We start from the raw sequence: 23,632 nt of genomic DNA, 5'->3' as shown, positions 1-23,632 counted from the left end.
CCTGGTGGTCTTCAGTCACTCTGGGTCACTGAGTCTATCCACTGCTCCATGCCAGGGAAAGTGAAGACAGCTTGACACCTTGCTTTAGAAGGATTGCAGTCTTCTGAAATGGAGTGTGTACATAATGGGACAGTATAAGGAAGTCAGAGTGAGTTAGGTCAAGGCACATTTAGGCCCTTTAAGGTCAATTTCTCTGCCAGCATTCCTTCAAAGGGGACTAATATTAACAAAAATTCACTATAGCTTCTCAGAGCTTCCCCATTGGTGACTTTGACATGAACTCAACGTTGGCCATACTCTGTGGGTCAGATTGTGCTTCTGGCCATCCCATATCAATCATAAAAACAATTCCTCTCTGGATGTCTATTTGACCAGAACATTCTCTCTACCAGGTACCAGAGAGATTCTGAGATGCCACGGACTTTTCAAGTCAACAAACGTATGTTGATTGAGCACCTGATTTGTCTCAGACCCAATTCTGAGCATGGAGGGCACAGAGGAATAGGCTCATCATTGTCCTGTCCCTAAAGTGTTCAACCCAGTGGAGCCAGCCTGGGAAGGAGCTTTGGAAATTATGATATTCTTCTTGAGTTAGGGATGGGCCTTCATTTCTTAGTAAGAGAAGTCTTGATGGATTAAGAGGAAGAGGGCAGTCTGGCATAGAAGTTGCTTAGGAGTTTGAACCCTGGCTCTCTACTATTGGCCAGGTGAACTTAACTACCCTGAGCCTCAGTTTCCCTATGTATCAACTAAAGATAACAGCAGTACCCACCTAATAGAGTTGTTTCGAGAAGTAAGTATACTTAGCACCATGCCCGCCCCATAACAGGTGCCAGTAAATATTCATTGTTAGTTAGGAGCAGTACTATTACTATTATCACAGATTACTAGTACTAACTAGTACTAAAAACTTGTACATTTAAAAAGTTTCATTCCCATGGGGCTCCTGGGTGGCTCAGTCAGGTAAGTGTCTGACTCTTGATTTTGGCTCAGGTCATGATCTCAGGGTCGTGGGATTGAGCCGCCGTTGGGCTCCGTGCTGGGTGTGAAGTCTGCTTCAGATTCTCTCTCTCTCCGTCTTCCCTCTGCTCCCCCACTCACATACACACGTGCTCTCTGTCTTTCAAATAAATAAATAAATCTTGTAAAGAAATTTCATTCCCCCAACAACCCTCTGGGATAAGTCAGCACTGTCCAAACATGGGACTGTTGGCCAGTGGCAATGTGGCGAGCTCAAATTGAGGGGTGCTCTAAGTGTGAAATTCACACCAGAGCCAAAGACTTGGAAAGAAAAAACAACCAGAATTTAAAATATCTCATTATTTTTATGTTGATTACATGTCAAAATAAGATTTTTTAATACACTAGGTTAAATAAAATATGTCATTAAAGTTAATTTCACCTATTTAACTGAAAAATTGAAAATTACACCTGTGGCTCATATTGTGTTTCTCTTGGACAGTGCTCTTAATTAATAATTAGCAATTAACTCCACTATTAATTCATCTTTCTTTCTTTCCTTCTTTCTTTCTTTTTTTATAGAGAGGGGGAGGCACAGAGAGAAAAAGAGAGAGAGAATCTTAAAGCAGTTTCCACACCCAGGGGGATTGGATCTCACGACCCTGAGATCATGACCTATTTGGTCTGTGACAATATATATGAAATCATACGTTTCCATCAAGATAGAAAAAAACAAACAAACCCCCAAACCTGAAGAGATGTGTGCCATCTCTTGGAGAGGGCTGCATTCCTAAACTTTCAACCATCCCTAAACATCTTGTTTATATTGTAATGGAATGAACGCTGCTAATAAACCTGGATATCAGGGGTAATCAGTGGTGCCTGAATAAAAGGTCTCCTGCCTGGGTCGGGCCTGGCACCAGCAGGGGCAGAGAGAGTTGTGAGCATCGGGGGCAGTTCTATTGCACGGGGAGGTCACCATGAAATGAGAGAGAATTCCGGATTGGAGACAGGTCTGCCCAGATTTCAAGCCCAGACCTCGGCTTGCTGGAGCCTCATTAGAGAGTTCCAGAGGCAGCCCCAGCCAGGCCCCTCCAGTTTTGGGTGAGTGGGTTGCAGTTCCTAAAGTGTAACTGTATCATCTCAAAAAACCAACACTGAATTTTGGGGTGGGAGAGGGAGTGGTGTATCTACGATCCTGCTTTCCGCTTTAGCCGGCACCTCCAGCATTGCTAAAGCAGGGCAGTGACTCAGACTGTGATCCCTACGAGAGCAGAGGGAGTCCCTGAGCTGGTGGCCACGAGGCCCACGGCCCCGTCCCTGGGGGCAGAGTCCATTCAGGGCCTCCTCGCATTCCCCCTTGCTGGAACACTGAATGCCACCATGGCCTCCTGCTACCACACCTGTGGGTGCCTTCACCTCCCTCCTCAGCTGGGCTCGGGACACATTTGAACCTGGGCAGTTCCCGTATCACGGTGTCAGGAGAATGGATGTACTTTGATCCACCCTCCTCCTCCTCCTCCCATACAATTAATTAATCACCAGGGCACCGGAAACAGTAAAATCTAATGATTTAGAAGCCGCTGTGCTTTGAAGGCACCCCAACCTGGGTTTATATTCCAGCTCTGCCCTCACTCTCTGGGAGCAATTTAAAACTGTGAGTTTCCTCATTGGGAGACAGAGAAGGAGAACATTAGCCCGTCTTCCGGAAAGACAGAATGTGATCCTACGTATGAAGAAAGCACAGTGCATAGAATAAGCGCTCAGAGAAAGGTCTGTTGTTATTTATTTGTTCATCAGCGATCCAGACCTCGGTATGAATTTTCATGGACCCTTGTGGCTTCCGCGCAATGCTCAGTCACGCCTCTTCTTTGCCCTTCGGAGCTTTCTTTCGTCAGCCACAGGGCATTTGTGCAGGGGGTCAAGGGCGGGGACGTGGGAGTGGGACTGCAGCCCTCCCGGTCCTGCCCCACCACAGGCCAGCACTGTGACCGGGCGCAGGTGAAATTCTTCGTTTCTCCCTTTCCTTCTTTCCTTATTTGTAAGATGAGGTTGACAATAATGCCACCTGAGTCTACAGGGTCACTAGGGGAATTACATGAGTTGGTTTAAGTAGGGAACGTAGGTTGATACCACACACCACATAACTTAAAACAGAAAAAGATCCAGTAAGACCCTCGAGAGAGACATGGTCATGTTCGCTCTTGCTCCGGAACCTCTGGGGTGAGGCAGGTGGGAGGAGGCCCGCGCTCCTCAGGCTGATGCAGGTGCAATGGCCCCACGACAGCCCCATGCCCGTGACTTCCTGAGGCTGCTGCCTTCCTACAAGCTCCCACGCTGAGTATTCTGCAAATGGCTCAGAGACTCAGATCAAAGATATAGAGAGCCCTTACGTCTGTACTCTAAGTCCAAGAAGCTGGAAATGTTGAATAAATAGTACGGAAGCTATCAAGGAAGGTAAGAATATAAAGACCCCAGGATCACCCACAGTGGGGCCCCCCTGGCTCCCTGCACTCCTGTGGTTACTTCTGAAATGCAATCAGCCCTGTCCCCCTCGCCTTCGTATCACTGCTGCTAGCCTGCCCTGGGACATCGCAGAGATATACCAACATCCGTCCATCTGATCCCGCTTCAAATGTGACAGCTCTCATTTTCAAATTTATCTCTTCTCTCTCTGTGTTCCTCCAACAATTGTTGGTCTTTCTTTAAGCCCTTCCCCGCCTATGGAAAGATCTGTGCCCTCTGCCCCCATCTCCCTGCCAAATGAGCATGCTCTCTGCCTTAGTGATTCACCCTGAGCTCGGTCTTCCCGTTGGCACTCTATCCCCCATTCTTTCCAATTAGTATACGTGCCACCGAAGCGAGCACTCTATCCCCCATTCTGATCCCTCTCTTGCTTTGGGTTCCTTAGCATCAGGCTTGGCTTGTACTGCATGTTATCTATAGCTAATACAGGCTCTTGTGTTTGGGTCTAAGCATTGGCTTTTTCTTTCTAAGCTCCCCAGGTGGCTTTAATGGGCAGCCAAGGTGTGGAACAATAGACGAGGACAGGTGTTCTCAGGCTATGCGCACAAGAATCTCCTAGGGATCAGGTTAAAATGCACAGTCTGCTTCAGTACATCTGGACAAGGCCTAAGACTCTGCATTTCTGCCAAGCTCCCAGGTGATGTTGGTGCTGCTGGTCCCTAGGCCATCTTTCAAGTAGTGGGGATCTAGGCAGTGCCATCTCAGAGATGGTCAAATTGAGGCCCAGTGAGACGAGGTGCCTTGCTTGAAGAGACTGAGTGGTCAAGTGGAGATGTGAATGCGCGTCTTCTGATTCTAGTGTTCTTTCTGGGCCTCTTCATAAATAATGGTAGTTTATTATTGCATAATAATAATAGCTATAAACCCTTAAGAACACAGTGGATGACATGAGAATTTTTCAACATTCCTCATTTTATCCCCTTTCCCTTGCAAAGTGCTCAAACAGGACCCTTAAGTGGATATAACAGAATGTAATATTCTATTATTATAGAGTCATTATATGCAGGTAGGAGTAGAGTATAATTCCTAACACATAGGTAATAAGAGAGTAGTCTTAATTGCATAGTGTTGTTTCCATATTGTTGATCTCCTTTATCATATTTATACACATTTTCATGATAATTTATGGTGGGGATTTACTTTGTGGCATGCACATGTCTGGTGTCTCACATACATTATGCCATGTACCCTCCACAGCCACCCTGGGAGCTAGGGATTATTGCCACCTCTGTTTTGATGAGAAAAATGAGGCTTACGGGGTAAAGTAACTTGCTGTCTGCTAAGTGTTAGAGCTGGGATTTCAATTAAGGAGTCTGATCACTCCATCAGATTCTATTTTATTTAGCTTATTTATTTTAGACTGGCCTTGCCTTCGTGGCTCCACAGCAGGGGGCCAGATATAGTCTTCCCCTACTTGGGTAACTCTACCCAGGTTGACTCATGGGCAAGGGGCTATGTTAGTGGCTCTGGAACCGAATGAACCTAGAGATGGGCGCTTCCCCCTCCCCTGGGTCTGTGTTTCTGTCCATCTGTTTCTGTCTCTGTTTCTTTCAGCAGGGTCCATTGACACCTACTCTAATTCATTTGCTTATTTTCACTCTTCTAGGGCATGCTGTTCCTCCACTGGAGCCGCCTGGGGTCCTATGGCAACCTGAAGCCTTCCAACTGCCTGGTGGACAGCCGGATGCAGGTGAAGCTGACGGGCTGTGGGCTGTGGGAGCTCAAGTATGGCCGGACCTACAGAACGTACAGCGAGGGACCGACAGACCACTCGGGTAACCACTGGCAGATCTTGCACCCACTAGCTACCAGCAGAGTGGTCACAGGGCGCCTGCCCGCCCCCCCCACCTCTGCCACCTGAAGCTCACTGGCACAGGGACCCACCGGGGGCCTGCCTCTGGAGCTGACTGTGTGTGGCTGTTCTATTAACCCCGAGGGAGCGAGAGAAAAATAGCCTCCAGGGTGGTGAGTCTGTGGGGGTGATGTCCGAGTTAGGAGGCTAGCTCTCACCCTGGCCGAGCTGCCCCAAGCAAATCACTGCCCTTCTCTTTAGGCCGCGGCAACCCACTGCATCATGATCCTGTGTCCTCAGAGCGCATCATCTGCAGGCACTTAAAAGACGATGAGGGGGCACCGGGTGGCTCAGATGGTTAAGCATCTGCCTTCTGCGCGGGTCATGATCTCTAGGTCCTGGGATCGAGCCCCACGTCGGACTCCCAGCTCAGCCAGGAGTCTGCTTCTCCCTCTCCTTCTGCCTCTCCCCCGCTTGTGCTTTCTCTGTCTCTCTCCCTCTCAAATGAATAAATAAAATCTTAAAAAAAAAAAAAAAAAAAGACGATGAGTTCCATCCTCTCGGTGCTCCAGTATCACTTGAGAAGCTTTAAAAAAATACCTAGGTGGCCAGATCCCACCCCAGATCAACTGAATCAGAATATCTGAAGATGGAATCCAGACCTGGGCATCTGTGTGGTTTTTAAAAAGCTTTCTAGGGCGCCTGGGTGGCTCAGTCGGTTAAGCGACTGCCTTCGGCTCAGGTCATGATCCTGGAGTCCCGGGATCGAGTCCCACATCAGGCTCCCTGCTGAGCAGGGAGTCTGCTTCTCCCTCTGACCCTCCTCCTTCTCATGCTGTCTCTCATTGTCTCTCTCGCAAATAAATAAAGTCTTAAAAAAAAAATTTAAAAAAAAAATAAAAAAAATAAAAAGCTTTCTAATGATTCTCGTGCACATCTCAGGACGAGACCTTCTTGCCTGGAGGCCAAACCCCCTTTGCACATGCGCAAACGGAGGCTCGGACTCTTCCTACTCCTCCGCGGTTAATTGAGCACCCTTGAGTCTCCACTCGCGCGGTCCCGGGGCGCCCGGCACCCCTCCCTGGAGCAGCACCTTGCGGCAGCCTGGCTGTGCGCACGTGGGGGAGTTTCTGAAACGTGGGACAGCATGATGCTTACAGAAAAAGACAAAAGGGGAAATTCTGAACACCTGCTAGCAGCCGCTCTATTTCCCCATCCCCCAATATATATATATATATATAAATATGTTTAGCGATTGTAGCCTACACTGAAATAAACCTATAAACCTCACAGCAAGCAATACATGTAGGTTATACAAAATATCCAGAACAAAGAGATCTATAAAGACAGAATGCAGGTTGGTGGTTGCCCGGGGCCGGGGGCGGGAGGACCGGGGAGAAGCCGTTTAATGGGACCAGGATTTTACTTGGAGGCCATGGACATGTTTTGGAACTTCTTTTGGGGTGGTTGGTTGTACAATACTGCGAATGTACTACATGCCACTGAATTGTTTGCTTTCATGGTTAATTTTATGTTCTACGAATCGTACCTCAATAAATTAGTTTTAAAAATCTAGACAAGACAGAAAAGGGAAAGAAAATGAAGAACTCTACCAGCTGCACAGTCAGGCGTTAGGCACAGTTACCACGTGAGTGCGCGTCCTTCCTGATTGTTTGCTCTGCGTTCGCATACCCACGGATCCCTATTTGCCCTTTAAGTCGGGCACTGTTGGGAAGATTTCTCAGGGCCTGGATGCTTTTAATTCTTCTGTGCTTCCCTGAGAAAGAGTGGTGGCTTTTCCCGTTCTGCCTGCCCCTTTCCCACCGCAGGCTTCCCTCTCCACATCGTTGCTTTGCAGAATTCTACTGGACGGCCCCCGAGCTCTGGCGGCTGCCAGAGGCGCCCTGGTCCGGCACCCCAAAGGGAGATGTTCACAGCTTTGCCATCCTGATGACGGAGCTGATCCACAACCAGGACCACGGGCCTTTTGAGGACCTCGACGAGGCGCCAGATGGTAAAGCTGAAAGAGCCTCTTTGGCAGGCTTTGGTTGTGTGGGCTAGCTTTCAAATGCTTGTTTTTTTAATTCAGTGTTTATTAATTTATGATTTATTCCATTGTTTTTCCTTCTTAAAGTTTATGTTCTTTTTTAAATTAAAAAACTGGTTGCAGTTTGCTTATAAAAACAATCCAGAAACTCAGGATTACACACTTTATTCTATAATAGCAGTCAGGGTGATCCTGTTGGAAAATGATTTAGGTCGGGGCGCCTGGGTGGCTCAGTTGGTTGGGCGACTGCCTTCGGCTCAGGTCATGATCCTGGAGTCCCGGGATCGAGTCCCGCATCGGGCTCCCTGCTCAGCGGGGGGTCTGCTTCTCCCTCTGACCCTCTTCCCTCTCGTGCTCTCTGTCTCTCATTCTCTCTCCCAAATAAATAAATAAAATCTTAAAAAAAAGAAAGAAAGAAAATGATTTAGGTCACGTCATTTCTGTTCACAGCATCCTCCCCTGGCTTCCCATTTAGGGAACGAAAGCTAAGCCCTAACAGTGGCCTGCAAGACCACCAAAGCCCTCCCACCTGGCCTCGGGGACTTTCTCTATTAGTGTCCTATGGTTGCCATAATAAGTTAACCACAAATCTGCTAGGTTTAAGTGACAGAAATTTATTTTCTTACAATTCTAGAAGGCAGAAGTCCAAAATCAAGGTTCAGCAGGGCCGTGCTCCCTCTAGAAGCTTTAGGGAAGATCTGTTCTTTGTCTTATCTAGTTTTTGGTGGCTGCCTGGGGCTTCATGGACTTTTGGACAAATCGCTCCAATCTCTGCCTTCACCTTAACATTGCTTCCTCCTCTGTATACCTCTCCTCTGTCTGTATCTTATAAAGGGCACTTGTCGTTGGATTAGAGCCCACCTGGGATTCCGAAATGATCCCCTCAACCCAAGATACTTAATTATATCTGCAAAGACCTTTTCTTCAAATAAGGTCACATTCACAGATTCTGGGGATTAGGACATGGACATATCTTATTGGGGACCACCATTCAGCTCAGTACACCTTCCTAATTCCATCCCGCATGGTTTGCCCCTTTCAGTCATGCTGGCCACCTTCATGTGCCTCCCTCATGCCAGACACATTCCTACCCCAGAGCCTTTGCACACACTGTTCCTTCTGTTTGGGTATCTCTCATCTCATATGTGTATATACAAATTTGCTTTATTCTTTCTTAAGGACTACAGAATTTTTCATTGTAAGGATATGCCATGTATTATTGATTAATACACATTCTGGTTATTTTCCATTTTTTGCTATTATAGTTGCTGCAGTGAGCAGCCTTGTATCTTTGTGGACATAAAATTGAATAGATAAATATATTTTAAGTATATTTAATTTTTTTTAATAAATGCTGCCCAATTGTCTTTATAGGATATGCTCAGGCTTATTTTTTGCTGAGTTGTCTCCTCACACACACCCCGTCATGGAATTAAGGGCAGAAGTGGTAGGAGATAAGCAAAATTTGATCCAGATTGATAAAAAAAAAAATAAAAGTATAGGAGGCGTAACCCCCAGCACTGTTACTTTCCAGGTTAGCCATACACTGGAATTACCTGGGAATTTTAAAAACTGCTACTACCTGGGTCTCAGCCGAGGAGATTCTGATGCCATATGCCACGATCTGGGCATCAGGGTTTGCGGGTGATTCCAGTGTGCAGCCCACGTTGAGGGCTGCTGTCTTGAGCAAGCCCAGGGAAGTGTTTGTGTGTCAGTTTCTAAGTTTCTCCCTTGATTTATTTTCTGTACCACTTTGCCTATCATTTCTAGCCCATTCCCAGGGGCCAGTCTCAAGTCTCATCTTTAGAGCATCATGAATTCCCTGGAGACTTTTTCAAGTCAGGAGCTTTTCTAAATGTATGTAGTTGCTTTAAAAGCAGCTTCCTGGGGCACCTGGGTGGCTCAGCCTGTTAAGCGTCTGCCTTCGGCTCAGGTCATGATCCCAGGACTCTGGGATCGAGTCCCACATCCGGCTCCCTGCTCAGCGGGGAGTCTGCTTGTCCTTTTCTCTCTGCCCTTCCCCGCCAGCTCAGGCTCTCTCTCCCTTGCTCTCTCTCTCAAAAACAAACAAACAAACTAATTAATTAAATAAACAAATCTTTAAAAAATAAAAATAAAGAGATTGGATCCCCCCCAAAAAAAATAAATAAATAAAATAAAAATAAAAGTGGATTCCAGTTTCTAATCTATGGTCAGGTGAAATAGAAGGGAGACTAATTCCAAAAGGTTCACCCCAAATCCAAGTGCGACTGACTTTGGAACCAAGAAGCTACATAGATCTTCCCAGACTGAGCCCAGGAAGGAGCCCATCTGTACTCGCCAGGCTCAGCTGCCATGGGATTGCACCAATTGGGGTGGAGGTGGGGGGCCGGGGTGGCAGTGGGGATGGGCAGACTGTATACAGTTGGTATGTTTGCCCTTCACTGTAGTCCTTTGCTCACAGACTTAAATGAGAGCTGGCCATATGGGACTATGTATACACAGGACTGCAACCAGGAAAAGTACAAGGTGCACCTAATTTATGGACAAACACACTTCTTCCATTAACTTCTTGTACTTCCCTACAAACAATCCTGGTGCTGGGAACTGGATAGATATTGAGTCTCTGCACACACTAGACCAGTGCTTTTCACATGTTAGTGGGTGTCAGAATTACCTGGAGGGCTTGTTAAGACACAGAATTACTGGGTCCCACCCTCAGGGTCTCTGATTCAGGAGGTCTGGGGCGAGGCCTGAGAATTTACGTTTTTATCAAGTTCCCAGATGATGTTGAAGATCCACAGTTTGAGAGGCACTGGCCTAGTGCAACCCTGGACCAGCAGCATCAGCATTCCCTGGGTACTTGTTAGAAATGCAGATTTTCAGGCCCAACCCCCAGGCCTTCGGAATTGGAAACTGGGGGGGTGGGCCCAGAATCTGTGTTTTAAAAGCCCGCCATCCCCCATCCTGATGCACACCAAAGAAGAACAGTTACAATAGAGTAACCATGGATGGTTGACGATTAAAGGACAGCTGCACATTATCAGCTCATGACATGTGTACTCTGAGGAGCAGACCCACAATTTGAATTTGAACCCATACGGTAATTGTGTGGTTTTTTTAAATGTATTTCCTTTCAGATTATTTTTTTAAATGTATTTTCTTTCAGATCATTTTTAGGCATTAAAAATGTGCACTTAAACTCAAGTATGTACATTTACAAAAACAAGATAATATTTTACACAGTTTTAGAACTTGTATTATTATTATTAAGTAAAGGCCATACCTTGTTCAGATTTCCTTGGGTTTTTTGGTTTGTTTGTTTTTTGTTTTTTTGTTTGTTCATTTTTTAAGAGGAGAAGAAAGGGCAGAGGGAGAAGGAGAGAGAGAGTCTTAAGCAGGCTCTACACCCAGTGTGGAGCCTGACACGGGGGCTCAATCCCACGACCCTGAGATCATGACCTGAGCCAAAATCAAGAATTGGATGCTCAACCGACTGAGCCACACAGGTGCTCCCAGATTTCCTTAGTTTTTAACCCAGTGTCCTTTCCTACCCCAGCATCCCATCCAGGACACCCCACTGCATTTAGCCATCATGTCTACTCCATGCTCCTTAGGAATGTTTCTCAGAGACTATCCTTCATTTTTATGACATAGTGCTGGCCAGTTATTTTGTAGAATGTTTATCATTTGGGATTTGTCTGATTACTTTTTTCGTCATGACTAGACTGGGCTTCTACTTCTTGGGAGGAAGGCCACAGAGGTAAATTGTCATGTTCGTCCCATCATGTCAAGGGTATATAAACCCTGGTTCTTTTTTTTTTTTTTTTTTAAGATTTTATTTGTTTATTTGACAGAGAGAGACACAGCGAGAGAGGGAACACAAGCAGGGGGAGTGGGAGAGGGAGAAGCAGGCTTCCCGCCGAGCAGGGAGCTCGATGCGGGGCTCGATCCCAGGACCCTGGGATCGTGACCTGAGCCAAAGGCAGACGCTTAACGACTGAGCCACCCAGGCGCCCCAAACCCTGGTTCTTTTTACTGGAGAATGATATTGGAAACCAAGACCTAGATGCTGGGTGCTCGTTGCTGCTGGGCTGTTCTTGCATCTTGCCCTTCCCAGGGGCATGTGTATATACGCATTTCCATATCTGTATCTACCCAGCTGTATCTATGCTAAGCTAAACATGAGTTCATACCGACATTTACAACATCATTACCACATGGTTTATTTATTCTAGTCTCCCTATCACTTATCCAAACCTCCCTTTCTAATAGTGAGATCCTGGCTCCCACCATTTGCCATCCATTTACTTACGTATCCAATCAGCCTATGTGTGTGGTACTTTCAGAGTTCTTATTCTGTCCCCTCGTGAGAAGCAGTCGTGCCGACTAGAATACAGTGATTGTGAATGGGTCCTTTTGTTTAGTCTTAATGGTCTCAAGTCATTCTTTTGTCACGGTCTGCCTCTATCCTGGGATTGTCCAATATCCTAACTGATATTGTTAAGAATGTGTGTTCTTTGAGGTTTACTCTCTGTGCTGTAAAGTTCTGTGGGTTTTAGCACATACACAGTATCATGTACCCACCTCTACAGCCTTTTCTGGAATGTCATATAAACAGAACCATACAGTGTGTGGCCTTTTCAGACTACCTTTTTTTACTTAGTAATATGTGCTTAAGATTCGTTCATGTGGAGTGCCTGGGTGGCTCAGTCAGTTAAGCGTCTGCCTTTGGCTCAGGTCATGATCGCAGGTCCTGCGATACAGCCCCACATAGGGCTCCCGCTCAGCGGGGATTCTGCTTCTCTCTCTGCCCCTCTCCCCACTCATGATCTCTCTCTCTCACACTCTCTCTCTCAAATAAAAAATAAATAAATAAAAATTCATGTTATTACACCCATAGTATTTTTATACCAAAACATGTATACATTGTTCTCAAATTATTATTGCCTCTACAAAACCTGGATAAGCAGAATGTTTAATAAATGTTAGTAGAAGTCAATGCAGAAGTGAAAGAAAGTAGGTTTACAAAGTTGGACATGGAGGCAGCACATGGTGGTAACATTTATTATTTGCTAAAATAACTTTTATGGGACATTGTATATGGAATACAAATTGTATAAGGTGCACTTTGGGGATTTCCAACCCCAAATTCTTATATACTCCTGAAGTCACATAGATATATATATGCTTTACTTCAAGAAAAGTTCTATTGGGAAAAAAAATGAACTTAATCTAAAAACAGATTCATTTGAAGGTGCTTATATGTTTTACAGTAGGATTCTTCATTTTCCAGGAGGTTCCAAAGTATTTCTCATAAAATATTCAGATTTCTCCAACATTCCAATCTGTTCAATTTATTTAAAAACTCAGTTTACAAATTGAAGAGCACATATGTTTGAAGTGTCCTGAATGGCCCAAAGTTTTCAGACGTTTTCAGATGTTTGGTCTATATCCCACATGAATTTCAGAAATCATCAGCTGAATCAAAGACTCCATGGCTTCAGTTCCATTTCGATCTTCCCTGTCAGAGGAGAAGGGCAATGAGAAGATTGCGGTCATGGTGAAGGCCTGTTGGGATGAATCTCCAGAGAAAAGGCCCACTTTCTCGTCCATCAAAAAAATTTTACGAGAAGCCAGTTCCAAAGGGTGAGTGAGATGTGGAACATTTTCTCCTGATCATTTAACCATTAGAATTTTGAAACAATATGGCTGTGATTGCTCCTGTTTGGCTCACTCCATTCATTCATTCATTCCTCCACTCACTCATTCATTCACCCATTCCTTCCTTCATTCATCATCCACCCACTCGATGCCTTCCACATGCAAAGCACCGTGTTGCATGCTGATTAGAGTGATAAATTCTCCCTTTGTTTCACAAATGACACAAAAATGTATCAGACATCAGCACTTCCATTGTCCTCCTTTGTCTGTTCCAGATATTACTAATCAACCAAGCTCTCTTTCCTAGGGAATTTTGACATGGCCCCAGAATGTTTTCTGAACCAGCATTCCAAGGGTCATGACTCATCAGTTGGGGTTGGACAATGAGATAAAAAACTATTCACCAGCCTTAGAGTAAGTCTTTAACTTAAATTATTTGTGACTCCCAAGCAATTTCCTCAATAGTAGCTTGCTTCATATTAGGATAATTGTGTCATCTTTTGGCACATTGAGCATATGCAGCATGGCCATGTTAGAAGTAGCTTGAGTTGATAGAAGGGCCCTGGGCTGGGAGTCTGGCATCTGCTCCTAACTTGGCCATTCTGCTGTGTATTCGTAACACAACAGCCCTGTATTCTGCATTTTCCACATCAAAATTTTTTTTTAAGATTTTATTTATTTATTTGAGAGAGAGAGAATGAGAGACAGAGAGCATGAGAGGGAAGAGGGTCAGAGGGAGAAGCAGACCCCCCCGCTGAGCAGGGAGCCTGATGCGGGACTCGATCCTGGGACTCCAGGATCATGACCTGAGCCGAAGGCAGTGGCTTAACCAACTGAGCCACCCAGGCTCCCTCAAAATTGTTTTAAATGGTATGTCTCAGGTCAATCATGACTTTTACTCAGAAAATCTGCTCTCCTATGTTAAGGCAAGTCTATTTCCTATGTGAGCCTCAGTCTCCTCATCTGAAAAATGGGGAATTGAAACAATTTTTCTGAAGATGCTTCTAAAACAAGAGCCTATAGGATCTAGAAGTGCCCCTACATCTGTCATCTGAAAAGAAAACAGCTGGTGTTATTCAGAAAAAAAAAAAAAAAAAAAAAAAACTGTCCTGAAATCTGTATTTTTGACTGACCATGACGATGGTCTGGAGCATGTGGGGAAGTGGGGGAGGGCCAATTTGTTGAGTGTCTGATGAGTGCCAGACACAGATCGAGACCGTGTACCCATTATCTCCCTGAACCCTCAGAACAGCCCTGGGAAGTACGTGGTATTATCCTCATTTTCCAGAGGAAGAAACTGAGGCTCAGGGAGATGAAGGGTGCAGGTCAAGGTCATAGAGCTGGTAGAAGGCCACGTGACCTCACAGCCATGGTCATTTCACTGCTGTCCACGGGCAGCCCTGCAGTAGGGAACCTGAAGGGCAAGACATATTTTCTTTTCTTGGAATGTATAGCTGGAAGTTGTGCTCCACTGTGGCCCTAAAGTTCTTGGAAAAAAGTGTTAATGTGGGGGTTCTTTTAAAGCCACGTGAACATCCTAGACAGTATGGTGAGCAAGCTGGATGTGTAAGCCAATCACCTGGAGGACGTGGTGGAATTGAGGACCAACCAGCTGATGGCGGAGAAGAGGAAAGTGGATAGGCTTCTGTCCACAACGCTGCCAAGGTATTCCAGAGCTCGGGGTGGGGGTGGAGCTTTTCAAAGGACCCGGGAAAAAATAGCATCACTATCTAAAAGGCTCCATATAGAGAGAATATTTTTTTTGTTCCTTTAATAAGAGGAAGTCAGGTTCTTCTAAAACAGGTGAAGCATTTTGCAGGCAACTTGGTACAGCCTGTAAAAGGAGATAGGGGCAAAGTCCCTTGAATTCATAGGACTAGAGAATGTCTTACAGTAAAGATTATGGCTGCGGCAACAGGAGAGCGACCACTAGATGGAGCTCTGGTTGCATGAGTCTGATTAATTGCTAGCTCCCCAGTATTTGAGATCGTGCTCCCAAACCTTTCTTTGTACAATACGATATGCGCCCATGACTTCAGATTCAAAACTCGCTTAATTTTTGGCTGTAATTGCATCTGTACTCTCTTTAAACACTTGGCAGGAGCATCTGCTATTAAAATTCCAGCACCCTTCCTGTGTGTCTTGACAAAGAGGCGGGGTCGGGGATTTGAAGGTGTTAACGTGAGATTGGTGGAGTAAAGCAAAAATATTGATTTGTGGATTGGTGGCTGCTTACTTTTCCTCCCACATCTGCAGGTTGAATCTTTACCACCAAACTCTATAACCAACAGGGGAAAATGAGATGCCCTCAGGGAGAAAATCCTTATTGTAAAGGCATTTCTGTAACCTTCTCCCCCTCCTCCAATTTATACCCACCAATGAAAGTATCTCTTTAGAGAAAATGCAGGTGGAGAAATGGGAGTCAAAAAAATCCCTTTAGATGATGGAATTTTTGTTAACCAAAAACCTAATTCACTGAAGCAAAAGGAACTATAAGGATGACTCTGCAGGGGTTTGTAGGAGACAAAATGAGTAAGAGTCTGTTCAAAACCGATCCCTATTCTCTGGTTTCAGCTTCATTGGAGAACAGCTCATAGCTGGAAGGTCTGTGGAACCTGAACGTTTTGAGTCTGTGACAATCTTTTTCTCTGACATTGTTGGATTCACAAAACTGTGTTCTCTCAGCTCCCCCCTACAAGTTGTGAAGCTCCTTAATGACCTGTACAGTTTATTTGATCACATCATTAAGACATATGATGCGTCTAAGGTGAGACACTTGGCTCCTGGGCTGTGAGGGGACACGCTCTCCTTGTTGGCTGACTCCAGGGCAGGAGTGAGGGTGGACCCAGCCCTAGCTGTCAGCCAGGGAAAGGCTCTATTTCAGGCTGGCAGTCTGTCCCAGTGCATGGCAGAAACTCAATATTTTATTCCCGTTTGTTTTCTTGGGAAAGGGCTTGATTAATCACAGATGCATGTGCTTGTCAAGACTCACCAGTTGCTCCTTGTTTCCTTCCATTATTTTATCTTGCGGTAAACACATTTCTAAAGAGGCATTGACCTCCTACTGACTGATTCCTCCAGCTCACTCCTGAATATATTTCCTTCGTATTCAAAGAGGCTCACATTTACTCTCCTTTAAAGGTCGTCTTCGGACCCTGTGTGAGTCTCACTTCTGTTACTGTGATCCTTAGCAGTGCAGGTGAAGACAGACGCCCAAGTGTAGACTATCAGACTCGTGGCTAAAATGAGAAACAACGATCTGCCTAGTGCCTCTCAGGCGGGGCAGGGGGAGAGATGTAGGAATATGGTAAAAAATGATTTGTCGGGGAACGATAGCAAAAATGAATAATTTGGCTTCATTCAAGTGGTGGTGATGGCTGCTTTGGGTGTTTTCTGAGTTTTCTGATGGGGCCGGATCATGACTTCAGGGTGCCCAAGCTCACGCATCTTGGGGCAGCCACAGGTGCTGACCATGATAGCAGGGCTCTGCCTGTGGCCCTGGGGCCGGGGAGATTTGGGGGACAGTGTGGTCATGTCCCCCGGGGACATAATCTTAATGGTTATCCCCCAGTGTTCCCCACAGATCTGCCTCTGTTTAAGGGTGAAAGAAAAGATGGTGTGGATAATCTCAAAGGGTAGGTCACATGTACCCCAAAACGGAAGCTGCTCTGCTTAGGAGGGCATCCTCTGGGATTTCCTCTTGGTGTTATGTTCTCCGCTATGTTTTGCACGAGCTAATACTAAATCAGTGTCAGTGTCTAAAGGATGTATGTACCCGTGGTGGGGAGAGGCAGCCTGGAAGCAATCAGACTTGTGTACTGGTTGATTTTGTGTAATTCTGGGGTGACCAATAGACAGAGGTATTTTTACTGCCTGGCTAATGCCTGGAATCCCACCTTTACCACATGATCTTTGGATTCTGCTAAAATGCAAACATCTGGAAAGGGTTGTATCTTTAAAGTTCACACTGGTCATTTATTTTCTATTGTGAATGAGGGATCTGAAAGCTGACTTTATTAGGATTTATTAGGGGAGAGAAGAGGACAAATCAGGCAGATACATGAATTTATACGTAAGTATAAGCATATATATTGTGTCTACTGTATACATATGTATAAATGTATCTAAGAGCCCTTGTATGGGGTGAAGACCTTTCAGGTTGGGCAAGATGAATTCCGCTTGATGGATGCATGTGATCCTTCAAGATTTACCCCATTTGTACACTGCTGCCTGTTTAACTGGTTTTGAACTTGAGTTGCGGAAATATGGTCACCACCACGATCAGATTTCAGAGGAGAAAGCAGTGACTGTGTGCAGGAGGGCTCAGGGAAGGAAGGCTTTGTGGAAGAACCAGGACAAGAGCAGAAACTTGTAGACATGCTGGGACATGGAGGGAGTGGAGGTCAGGGAGTGTGACTCTTCAATGTGGGGGGCCTCAGAGCAAGGCCACTTTGTTGCTTTTTTTTCGGGTGGAAGCCACTGGAGATGCATACATGGTGGCTAGCGGACTTCCCATGCGCAGTGGAATCCAGCACGTGGACGAGATTGCCACGATGTCCTTGTACTTCCTCAGTGCCACTGTCTACTTCCAGATGGGGCACATGCCTGAGGAGAAGCTCAGGCTCAGGACTGGGATCCACACAGGTAGACAGCCCTGGGGCCTTAGGGTCCATGTATGACAGCAGGTGGTTCTGGATTCAAGTCCCGGGTCTGAGGTTTTTAGGACCCCGAAGTTGAATGGTAGCATCTTCAAGGGAAACAGGGTTGAATTGTCTCTGTAAATCTATTTCCAGCTAGCCAGATTACTTGGTGACAGCGAAGACACCCAGAGACTCCAGGATGTTGAACCAAAAGTTAAGAGGAGACCGAAACATAGGACGGTTAGGTGGGGCTGCTCTCCGCAGCGCCCGCCCCCCCTCATGCCTCTGCCTCAAATGCCCTTTGATCTGGTCTGGTTTTGGTCAAACTCATGGGCACGTGACTGTGCAGAAGCAACCAGCACTTGGTTTAATGCTCTTCTTAGTTTCTTCATTAATATATTACCATAACATTATTAATATAATTATCACTATAATATTATTATATTAATAATATTTATATTATTTACTTTCTTAAATAATTTCTTAATGGGTTTTGAATGAGGGGTTCCTTATTTTCACTTTAGACTGGGCCCTGTAAGTTAAGTAGCTAGACCTGCTCCTACCTGTCCTCCAAGGCTTGACTAAAATAAAACCTGGCCTCTAATCAGAATTAATTACTCCCACATTTGTGCTGCAGTTCCTTTGTTTATATCTCTAGTGCATGAATAACATCGCCATTAATTTCTGTCTGAGCTTGGTTGTTATAACAAAATACCACAGACTGGGTGGCTTAAACAACAGACATTTATTTTCTCACAGTTCCGGAGGCAGGGAAGTCCGAGATCAGGGTTTCAGTATGGTCGGTTCCGATGAGGACCCTCTTCTTAATCTCACCAAAGGCTGCCTCCTGGCTATGTCCTCACATAGCGAAGAAAGAGAGAGCGCTCTGGTGTCCCCTCTTCTTCTAAGGGCCCTACCCTCAGGACCTCATCTAAACCCTAAGTACCTCCCTAAGGCCCTGCCTCCTAATACCAGCTCGAGGGTCAGGGCTTCTGCAAGTGAATGAAGGAGGGGGTTACAAACATTCAGCTCATCATAATTGATTATGTGGTTTTCCACCAGAAGTCTGTGGATTCTGTAGGTTGCCTCTTTGTAAACCCTAGGATCTGCTGCCAAGCTCTGCCTGAAGAGGGCACTTAAATGTTTGTTGAATTGCATTTACTGACTTAATGTGCATCATGCAGTCCAGCCCTTGGGAAATGCAGATCGGCTATGCCCTTCTGTTCTCCGCCTTGTCGGTCCTGGGGTGGCTGGCGCGGTTGGAATCACCATGCCCAGGCACTGTCTGTTGGGAGACACTGAACATACTGTGTTTCATCAACAGACTTCAGGTAAGGGGAAGATTTTTCTAGAAGGCAGCAGCACAGACCTAGCTTTGAATTTTACTGGCTGTCAGATTTGGGGGCCTGGTTTTATCACCAGTGAAATGGGAATGGTGATAATATTGCCCTCGAAGGGTAGATGTGGGGATTAAATGTGAACATGTATATGAGGTGCTTCACCAGTTGCCCTACTGATCAGACGAGCTCATAGATTTTATTATTATTTTTAAAAGATTTCCTTTGCAGCAAAATTCAACCTTGACAGGCCCTCACCCCCTAGGCCATTGCTGACTATCCATTTACGCTTACCAGCAAAGGCCAAGGAAGCCAAGATTTCATCTATAATGAGGCCTTCCCTTCACTGAGGCTGCTCCTGCCTAATTGCACTTTGGCTAAGAACAAAACTTTCAGTCAACAAGCAAGGGAGACCGAGCTGTCTGTGCAGAGGGCACACTTCATGGGCAGCCGTTCCTCCTCTGTGACTCCCACAGGGCAAAGGAGAACAAACCACTTTCTGGTTGAAAGGCAAAAAAGGCTTCACTATTCCACTCCCCGACTTTACTGAGGAAGAAGCTAAAGTCCCAGAGAACTTCTGAGGTATTTTCTTTAAAGATGTTTGTGGGGTCCCATAAAAGTCTGAGGACCATTTGGTTAGACGCATTAAATATCCCATGCAGGGGGTGTAGATCTGGGGTATTGAGTTAATCTGCCAGTAGGGGGAGCCATCTAGCTGGCCTCCTCTTCCCGCCCCAGAGCTCTGTGAGGTTGGGATGAGCTGGATAGGGTGAACTCATTTCCTGGGGGACCAGGGCTGGGTTGTTGCTCCCAGACCTGCCAGTGAACTTGCTCTAGCTGCCAGATATTTCCGGCCCATTAGCTTGTGAATTTGCAGTGAACCCAATTTCATTCTGGAAGAGAGGAAACCCGGAGGACAAAACTTGGGGCTGCTGGCCCCACCCTGCCTGCCTTCTTTTTTCCAGGGGCTGCTCCCTAACCTTTAGTTATCAGAAGGCATCTCAGCAATGTTTCCCAGGGATAAAGATCTATCTAAGGTGTGAACAGTCACTGAAATCCAACAGGATCAGGCCATTCCAGGTAGACTGGATCGGGGCAGTCAGTCCCTGAAAGGCCTGGTCCTGAGCTCTGACTTCCTGTGAGCGCTGCAGTTTCCAAATGGAAATGTCCCACTCTCAATTTATTGCTTAATTTCTTTCCTATCCAAAGCAAAGGAATGAAGATAGGCTTTGCTTTCAATCAAGGCTTGAATTTTAAGTGGACTTTTTCATTGATTTATGAAATGCTAAATTTTTTGCAACCTCCAGCAGACGAAGATGAACCCATCCATTCTGCTATGACTATTTCCCCCCTTACACAGAGAATAGGATTCCATCATGTCTGTCAGTGGTTCTTGTAGCAGACTGACTAAACCACTAATGCACTTAACAGTACTTCTCTCTCTCTCTCTCTCTCTTTTTTTTTTTATCCCTTGTAACTCATCACATCCTCCTCATGGCTGCTCCTGAATATGGGAGAGCAGTTTGGATGATGTATTGTGTTTGAGACACTTTCCTGGTGAATTCCCTAAGACTGAAGAAGTGAAAAGCAATGAGATCGGGAATGTTTTCTTTTTTTACTTGACCTGTGAGCTGCTTTTGTAGAGATATTTTTGAACTCTGTATAGGAGAATAATTTGGATGAGTTGAGAGCCTTTAATACCAAATCTTACAAAAGGTTTGGTGCAATTCTTGCCTTTCTTCAGGAAGAGGGCCACTAAATAGGGGCCAAGGGATGTGCCTTACAAACAGTCCCATCTCCATGGAGCTACTGTGTGTTTCCATTGGCAAGACTTTTCTTCTGTCCAGAGGTGGACGACTGAACTCTAGGACCTTCACAGACTCCATTTTCTCTGACATGATACCATTTTTATTGGGGGAGGCTCTGCTCCTCCCCATAGGCCTTTAGCATCAAGGCTTGAAAGCATTAGTCAAAAGAAGGCATTTATCTGAGAGGGACAGGGGAGCTACTCCTGCTGCCTCAGCATGGAGACAATGGGACAACATTTATCTTCTTATATTTCAGAATTTCTTCCCTTGTTTGGGAGCAGAGTGTCTGGATTCCAAATACTTTGTTTTCCCATGGAAGGGAACAGAACAACCTCTGCTCTGAGGTCTTTCAGAGAGATAGGCCATTCCCTATCCATCCATCTATCCATCCATCCATCCATCCATCCATCCATCCATCCATCCATATGATATTTCATTAATTCAAAGAGCATTTACTGAGCACTTACGCTGTGCCAGGTACCACACTGGGGGGAGATGAGAATATGAAACATTCCTTGATCTTTAGCTCCCAGTTTAGTTGAAGAGAAGTAGCATACTAGTAGTCCTGCAATATATTAAGGACTAACAGGTGTGCACAAAAGTGTGGAGGTAACTAAGCAGTCCAATGTTGTTACATCTGAAAGGCATTAGACAATGATACACTGATGTAGGGATGGGGTGGGATATAGTGATTGTCTACCATTATCCCATCTTTGTATTTGTATGGAATGTGTGTGTGTGTTCCTTTTCAGCTCTAGCCCACATGCTTATACAAGTTATATTTATATAATAAAGACTTTGTTGCTTCTGCCTTTTTCATTGGACATAATAAACATTTGGCATCCATACAAACACATAAAACATTTCCACACATGTGCATACACGTCCATTCACAGGTGCACATATATACATATATACAGATCTATGTACATAAACACACAGAGAAATCTCTCCGTATCTAAATCTATATCTATTGTTTGATAGGTAGAGATAGGTAGAGATTTATGTGCGTCTGTATCCTCAGTATATATGCATGTCTGTATATTTTCTTTTCTTTATATTACTCAAGTTTTAAGAGAGTGAGTCTTTAAGGATCATAAGCAGGAATTTGATAAGATTAATTTCCTAAAATCTAAGGATACCTAAGGGAGTGATCTACTCTTTCCTCGTTCTCTAAATATGTTTTATGTTTAGCACTCATGAGAATTTATAGCAGGGATTATTTCAGGAGTGTTTTCTCTTAATTCCTTGATAGAGAAGTTAGAAGACATGAAGGGGCTTTAGCTCACCTGAGGTTGAAGTACATTTGATTGCTGGTGGTAGACATTAGGGCGTTAGAGACCGGGAGATCATACAGATGGCGTTGCCTCCTTGCATCAGAAAGCGAACGCGGGGAGTTTTGGAAGGTAAATGTAGGGTAGAATGATGGGAAGTCTGTGGTATGTGTGTGAGTCGAAGAAGTTCTAGCTGTAGAAACCCCTGGGAGGGCGGAGGAATTGGCTATCAATATGATACATTAACATCGTAAGCTGTAATCATAGGTTATTTATTTTAAGGCATTTTATTTATTCCATAGCACCGGGAGGAGAGAGAAGATCATTAAACAATATGATAAAATAAAGCAAAACTAATACAACATTGTTTGACTCTGACAGACAAAGATTTGATCATGGCTCTAAGTAGGCTATTTAAGAATTTTTGACTAGAACAAATAAAATAAGTCTTCTGTCCTTCCTGATTATCAAAATTCTGAATTTATAAGAAGAAGAGATCTCAAACTGGTTGGAGCTCCAGCTTTGAGACCCGTTTAGACTATGCTGAGTCATCTGAATCTAGTCTGTTGCTAAACAAACATGTACTCCATGTTTCCAGAAATTTGGGAACTAGCTGAATTTCTCAGTTCCTTAGCACAGTTGTAAAAGACCCACCAAACTACAGATCTCAAAACTTCTCAAATACATTAACCACAGAGATACATGCTGATGTGTTTTCAAAGTATGAGCCCACAAATTAAGTCCGTACAGGACTAAGAAAAAAACTTAGAGCTCTGGATTTTCCTATCCCATTCTAGCTTCTGGGGTTGACAGTGCATTCTTGGGGCTCTCCCAGTTGTCTACGAGGATTGGTTCATTCAGTTTTTATTTTGTTGACCCTTAAGTCATTAACATCCATGCATTCTGGATCACTGGGTGGTGGTGTTATCAGGGTGTGGCCCCGTGTGATTCCACTAGCCATTTTTGCAGTTGTGCTTCTTTCTGATTTTTTTGGTAGGTTCTGTTCTAATGATGGTAAGTCAAGGAGACAAAAACAGATAGATACACGCTTGACTGTTAAAGACTAAATGAGGTCAGATCATTCTGCACAGATGAAGATTTCTTGGATCAAATAGAAAAAAAATAGCGAAAGCATTGAGCATCACAAGGTGTAGAGTAGGTTTGGGTTGACAGACTTCAGAGGACCTGTCACAGATGTCACTCCAGAGTCATGTGCCAAGAGTGGTTTCATTTAGGCAATGCCAATATATGACGTTAAATTTATGTTAATGTGAGTTTTATTCTTCTTGTGGCTTTAGTCCTATTTAATCTGTAATTTTCTTTTAATTTTTGAAATCTATATCGGCTATAAAAATGAGTTAATATCTATATAATGTTTATACCGATTTAAGAAGAAACACTATACTAAAAACAAATTAGGTTAGCCCTGGAGGCCTCTCAAGAACTGTTTTCCTTTCTAATACTCAGGTTTGAGCAACACTATTCTATTTCACTCTGATTCCCACATCATCATTTGAAAGATTGGAACCCCTGCCTGGTGGCTCAGCCCTGGTTCTTAAATAAGCATTGCACAGAATCAATGCCAAAGGACCCCCTTGGCAAAGT

General features: G+C 44.8%; 1 protein-coding gene across 1 annotated transcript in view; it reads left to right on the top strand.

Annotated features, from left to right (window-relative positions):
* LOC117998496 (guanylate cyclase 2G-like) overlaps nt 1–19,526 on the top strand; it is a 39,419-nt gene extending 19,893 nt beyond the window's left edge. The window contains 8 exon segments of the mRNA XM_034987254.1: nt 5,093–5,261; nt 7,137–7,292; nt 12,776–12,953; nt 14,493–14,633; nt 15,543–15,727; nt 17,430–17,610; nt 18,845–19,043; nt 19,422–19,526. Coding sequence (XP_034843145.1) covers nt 5,093–5,261; nt 7,137–7,292; nt 12,776–12,953; nt 14,493–14,633; nt 15,543–15,727; nt 17,430–17,610; nt 18,845–19,043; nt 19,422–19,526 — 1,314 coding nt within the window.
* Nucleotides 19,527–23,632: the final 4,106 nt, after the last annotated feature.

Source organism: Mirounga leonina, unplaced genomic scaffold, assembly GCF_011800145.1.
Source record: "Mirounga leonina isolate KUSES-001 unplaced genomic scaffold, KU_Mleo_1.0 Mir_114, whole genome shotgun sequence".
In the NCBI taxonomy this organism is placed as follows: domain Eukaryota; kingdom Metazoa; phylum Chordata; class Mammalia; order Carnivora; family Phocidae; genus Mirounga; species Mirounga leonina.
This window is presented reverse-complemented; position numbering and strand designations above follow the sequence as displayed.